This window comes from Ovis aries, chromosome 2 (genome assembly GCF_016772045.2).
Source record: "Ovis aries strain OAR_USU_Benz2616 breed Rambouillet chromosome 2, ARS-UI_Ramb_v3.0, whole genome shotgun sequence".
NCBI classification, from domain to species: domain Eukaryota; kingdom Metazoa; phylum Chordata; class Mammalia; order Artiodactyla; family Bovidae; genus Ovis; species Ovis aries.
Window position 1 is genome coordinate 90,189,439 of NC_056055.1, and position 6,329 is coordinate 90,195,767.

At 43.2% G+C, this 6,329-nt stretch overlaps 1 protein-coding gene across 1 annotated transcript; it reads left to right on the plus strand.

Moving 5' to 3' along the window:
• Window positions 1-5,530: 5,530 nt before the first annotated feature.
• On the plus strand, window positions 5,531-6,085 carry LOC114112844 (interferon tau-10). Its single transcript, XM_027963945.1, has one exon. It carries the CDS (start codon window positions 5,531-5,533, stop codon window positions 6,083-6,085), a length of 555 nt encoding a protein of 184 aa, XP_027819746.1.
• The last annotated feature ends 244 nt before the right edge of the window (window positions 6,086-6,329 follow it).

Consider the following 6,329-nt stretch of genomic DNA (forward strand, 5'->3'; position numbering starts at 1 on the left):
TGGATCTCCTTGCAGTCCAAGGGACTCTCAAGAGTCTTCTCCAACACCACAGTTCAAAAGCATCAATTCTTCAGCGCTCAGCTTTCTTCACAGTCCAACTCTCACATTATAGTCACAGTCCAACTCACAGGTATATCCCTCCTTCCTGAGCACCCTGCTAAGTTGCTTCAGTCATGTCTGACTCTGTGTGACCCCATAGACAGCAGCCCACCAGGCTCCCCCGTCCCTGGGATTCTCCAGGCAAGAACACTGGGGTGGGTTGCCATTTCCATCTCCAGTGCAGGAAAGTGAAAGTGACGTCACTCAGTCGTGTCCAACTCTTTGCGACCCCATAGACTACAGCCCACCAGGCTCCTACACCCTGGGATTTTCCAGGCAATAGTACTGAAGTGGGTTGCCAGTGCGGCTGCAAACTCTGAGGACTGTGTCATCCTGGTTATGACAGGAAACACTCCATTCCTCATGACCTGTGGACCCATGAAATGAAACCTCAGAAACCTGAATGAATGTTCTCAAAAGAGCAGAAACAACTGATTAGCTTATGCACTAATACTCACAAGCCTCACAAGCCTCTGCTCTGATTAAAACGGAAAACAAAATACAGAAACCTATAGGGGCTGAGGGACTCTGACCTCCTCTGTATAACATAAGGAGAAAAAATTCAGTTCAGAGTCAAGGAAATATTTTGTTCCTGACACAAAGAAAAGGAATCTTTACATATATTAAAACATGTACATAATGTACATACGTATAAGTCTTTCCATCCCTACATAACGTCACCCTTTAATTAGTTTCTCATTTATTTGAAATCCATTTGGAGTGACAAATTCAAGCTTTAGTGGGAAAACTGAACTTCTATTGTAAAAATTAAAACCAATTCTGGGCCAAAGAGAAAATGTCTAAATGAAAACACAAAATGGACGTGAGAGAGAAAACTTCTGAAAATGAGTACTGTCTTCCCTACTGAAAGCCTTGCTTTAAATTTATTATTCCCTTTGAATAATAACTGCTCTTGCATCCCTTCCAATTTTCTCAGGAGTGAGAGAGAACACAGACACAAATAAAGGGATTTCAGAGAACACAACTGTTGCCAACCAATAGCCTGGGATGTGTTTAGGTAGAATTGAGAAGTATTAAAGAAATCTAATTGTAATTCAGGAATTAACCATGGTGTGTATGTGTGTGCGTGTGCATGAGTGTGTGTGTGTGTGTGTGTGCATTTGCTCAGAGAGTGGGGAAGGGCTTCAATTTAGCCAAGATCTATCAAATGTCTGCCTCAGTTTATAGACTTGTCTTTAGATTGCTTCTCTCCAAATGACAAAGGAGAGGGCTCTCTAATTCATATGCTATATAAGTTTCCTTACTTTTCTTCTCCATTTAACACTTTGCGGCCCCTTTTGGGGGCAAGACTACATGTATAATTTTTGGTCTCACCTGGCCATCTTTGTGGAGGCTTCCCAGGTGACACCGGTGGTAAAGAACCTGCCTGCCAATCCAGGAGACATAAACACCAGGGTTTGATCCCTGCGTCAGGAAGATTCCCTGAAGGAGAAATGGTAACCCACTCAGGTATTCTTGCCTGGAGAATCCCATGGACAGGGGAGCCTGTCCACAGGGTCACAAAGAGTCAGACAAGCCTGAAGCGACTTAGCATGTGCACGTGGCTGTCTTGGAGACTGTTTGACAACTTTCAAATAGTCTCATTCCTTCCATTTTTTGGTTGACTTTCTTTAGATTTAACTTACACTTTGCCATAGAGTCAGCAAAAAAGACATTTGTCTATATTCTCTAACATGGAATTCAAAATTATATTTGTTTTATTTTTGTCCACAAACAGCCATCAAGTTTTGCCTTTCAGGAAAGTTGAAATGAAAAACAAAAAATCTCTCATCTTAAAAATCACAGACAATATGCTGACGCCCTCTGCCATTCTGTTCCTTCCTTTTGTATGAACCCTAGGATGAAATGTAAAGGAACGCAGTAGGAGAGAAATAAACTGGCCAGTAAATCAAAATGCAAAAAATAAGTTCTTAAATGTTTTTTGCTGTTCTTTAAATTTAAAACAAAACATCATGAGTAAGTAAAGAAACAAGGCTATTTCCCCCTGTCACAGCCTGGGCCTCACTGCTCTGCCTTCTGAGCACGAGACAGAGATGGATCGACAAGTCAGCCCAACAGAAGGGTGTGGCCTGAATGAACAACTGCAGGGCACCGATTCTGTGACACAGGCTTTCAACAATACATCACACCCTCCCTGAATTCCCTATACCCGACGCAGAAATTCTGAGCCAAACAAATCTTGAACACTTTAAGTAAAAGACTTGAACAATAAAAGCTGTAGTGGCAAAATAAAAATTGTCTACCAAAGATGTAACAATTGCCATGGCATAATGCCTCCATCTACTTAGCTCTTCACACTTTAGCTCTCAGCATCTGAGGGCTGCTGACACTTGATATCTGGGGACATGGATCAGGAGAAGAGGAGGTCAAAACTGAGAACTCCCTTCCTTCACACAAATACTGCACGGGAGAGGATGGGGATGCTGGAAGATGAATGATTTTGCACACAAAGAGACAAGCCCCTCCACAGTAGAATTCTGAAGTTCTCAGGAAGTGGTTAGCCTGCCCTCATGGGTGAAGCCCAGAGAGTTTGGCTGAGGACACTGTCATTCCAGAGGAAAAGTGCAACTGGAGGTGATAACCACCTTGTGAGTGAGGTGGTGCTGGAGAAGCAATTAATTATCTTGCATTTAGAATATTCACACATACATGCATTAGAAAAGAAGCAGGATTCCTGGTGGGGGTATTGGAACAACCTGTGGAAGACTATAGATCTACCATAAAAATCAGGTTGAAAGAAACCATTCTCTCTCGTATACTGTTCCTGACTGTTGATCGGGAGCCTATTAAACAATTGGAATAAATAAGTCACAAAGAAAAACAACAAAAGAGACACAGATGTAAGGAACCAAATTTTGGACTCCGTGGGAGAAGGTGAGGGTGGGATAATTTGAGAGAATACCATTGAAATATGTAATTTACCATATGTGAAGTAGATCGCCAGTCCGGGTATGATGAATGCAACATGGCGCTCAGGGCTGGTGCGCTGGGACCACACTGAGGGATGGGACAAGGAGGGAGGCGGGAGGGGTTTCAGGATGGGGGACACATGTACACCCATGGGTGATCATGTCAATGTATGGCCACTACAATATTTTAAAGTAAGTACCCTCCAATTAAAATAAATAAACTAAAAAAAAATAAGAAATAGTGACAACCTAAAAGTTAAAAGTTATGCTTTATTTGGTGGGAATTCGGGAGGCGGTATATCATTTCACCCTGAGAGATGGCTCCGAGGAGGAAAGGGAAAGAGTAAGGTTATATAGGAATCTGCAAGAAAGAGGATGTAGTGTGAACATCAAAGTATTTTTGAGAATTTAAGAAAACCAGTTATCTCAAGTTAAGGAATTTAGCACTTTTCCTTTGTCTGGGAGAAGCAAGTGTCTGCACTCACTGAAAACATTCCTTTCCTGCATCTCAGCTCTCCTGGGGCAGTTTTCCTTGCATTTTCTTGCATCTTGCACTTTTTTCACATCCTGAGTTGCCTTGGGCTCACCTTAAGGACTAGCTGCAATTTGGTAGCTGCTGAAAAGGCAGAGGAACCAGAGATCAAATTGCCAACAACCAAACTGCCATCATGGAAAAAGGAAGAGAGTTCCAGAAAATCATTTATTCTGCTTTATTGACTATGCCAAAGCCTTTTACTGTGCGGATCACAAAAAACTGTGGAAAATTCTGAAAGAGATAGGAATACCAGACCACCTGACCTGCCTCTTGAGAAACCTATATGCAGATCAGGAAGCAACAGTTAGAACTGGACATGGAACAACAGATTGGTTCCAAACAGAAAAAGAGTCCATTAAGGCTGTATTTGTCACCTTGCTTATTTAACTTATATGCCGAGTACATCATGAGAAATGGTGGGCTGGAGGAAGCACAAGCTTGAATCCAGATTGCCAGGAGAACTATCAATAACCTCAGATATGCAGATGACATCACCCTTATGGGAGAAAGTGAAGAGACTAAAAAGCCTCTTGATGAAAGTGAAAGAGGAGAGAGAAAAAGTTTGCCTTAAAGCTCAACATTCAGAAAACAAGGATCATGGCATCTGGTCCCACACTCATGGGAAATAGATGGGAAACAGTGTCAGACTTTATTTTAGGGGCTCCAAAATCACTGCAGATGGTGATTGCAGCCATGAAATTAAAAGACGCTTACTCCTTGGAAGGAAAGTTATGACCAACTTAGATAGCATATTCAAAAGCAGAGACGTTACTTTGCCAACAAGTTCCGTCTAGTCAAGGCTATGGTTTTTCCAGTGGTCATGTATGGATGTGAGAGTTGGACTGTGAAGAAAGCTGAGCGCAGAAGAATTGATGCTTTTGAACTGTGGTGTTGGAGAAGACTCTTGAGAGTCCCTTGGACTACAAGGAGATCCAACAAGTCCATCCTAAAGGAGATCAGTCTTGGGTGATCTTTGGAAGGACTGATGCTAAAGCTGAAACTCCAATATTTTGGCCACCTCATGTGAAGAGTTAACCTATTGGAAAAGACTCTGATGCTGAGAGGGATTGGGGGCAGGAGAAGAAGGGGCCTACAGAGGATGAGATGGCTGGATGGCATCATCAACTCGATGGACGTGAGTTTGGGTGAACTCTGGGAGTTGGTAATGGACAGGGAGGCTTGGCATGCTGCAATTCATGGGGTCTCAAACAGTCAGACATGACTGAGCGACTGAAGTGAACTGAGCCCACAGGTGTATTCCCCCTTCCTGAGCACCCTGGAGGGCTGGAAACTCTTGATGAATGTGTCATCCTGGTTTACTGATATGGCAGGAGATACTTCACTCACGTGACCTGGTGGCCCCAGTGAAATGTAATCTCAGGAACCCGAATGAATGTTCTCAAAAGAACAGAAACACCCAAGTAGTTCATTCACCCTTAATTACAAGCTTATCCTCTGTGAGACAGAAAAGAAAATACAAAAATCAACATGGCCTGAGTGACTCTGCATTCCTATGTGTAAGAAAAGGAGGGAAAAATGCAGTTAAGAATCGAGGGAAAATTATATTCCTGACATACGATAAACAAAAGGAATGTTTATATATATTATACCTAAATTTGTACATAATGACTATGTACAGGTCTATAAGTCTTTCCATACTTACATAACCTCAGCCTTTATTTAGTTTCTCATTTAATTGATATACATTTATATTGACAAATCAAATTTTATTGGGAAAATTAAATTTCCTCTGTAAAAATTAAGAGTTCAGATTGACTACATTTTCTAGGTCAAGTAGAAAATATCTAAATGAAAACACAAATGAAAGTGAGAGAGAAATTTTCGGATAATGAGTACCGTCTTCCCTATTTAAAAGCCTTGCTTAGAACAATCTTCATCAGAGAACCTACCTGAAGGTTCCCCCGGACCCCATCTCAGCCAGCCCGGCAGCAGCCGCATCTTCCCCATGGCCTTCGTGCTCTCTCTACTGATGGCCCTGGTGCTGGTCAGCTATGGCCCAGGAGGATCTCTGGGTTGTTACCTATCTCAGAGACTCATGCTGGATGCCAGGGAGAACCTCAGGCTCCTGGACCGAATGAACAGACTGTCACCTCATTCCTGTCTGCAGGACAGAAAAGACTTTGGTCTTCCCCAGGAGATGGTGGAGGGCGACCAGCTTCAGGAGGCCCAGGCCTTCTGTGTGCTCTATGAGATGCTCCAGCAGAGCTTCAACCTCTTCCACACAGAGCGCTCCTCTGCTGCCTGGAACACCACCCTCCTGGAGCAGCTCTGCACTGGACTCCAACAGCAGCTGGAGGACCTGGACACCTGCAGGGGTCCCGTGATGGGAGAGAAAGACTCTGAACTGGGAAAGATGGACCCCATTGTGACCGTGAAGAAGTACTTCCAGGGCATCCATGACTACCTGCAAGAGAAGGGATACAGCGACTGTGCCTGGGAAACCGTCAGAGTGGAGATGATGAGAGCCCTCACTTCATCAACCACCTTGAAAAAAGGTTAACAAAGACGGGTGGAGATCTGAACTCACCTTGATGACTCTCGCCAACTAAGATGCCACATCACCCTCATATACTTGCCTGTGTTCATTTCAGAAGACTCTGATTTCTGCTCCAGCCACCGAATTCATTGAATTACTTTGGCTGAAACTTTGTCAGTAGTAAGAAGCAAGTAGATATAAAAGTATTCAGCTGTAGGGGCATGAGTCCTGAAATGATGCCTGCCATGATGTCATCTGTTGCTGATTT

What these genes read in the sequence shown, in the direction of transcription:
- LOC114112844 (XM_027963945.1), top strand. Translation starts at nt 5,531, where the DNA reads ATGGCCTTCGTGCTCTCTCTACTGATGGCCCTGGTGCTGGTCAGCTAT.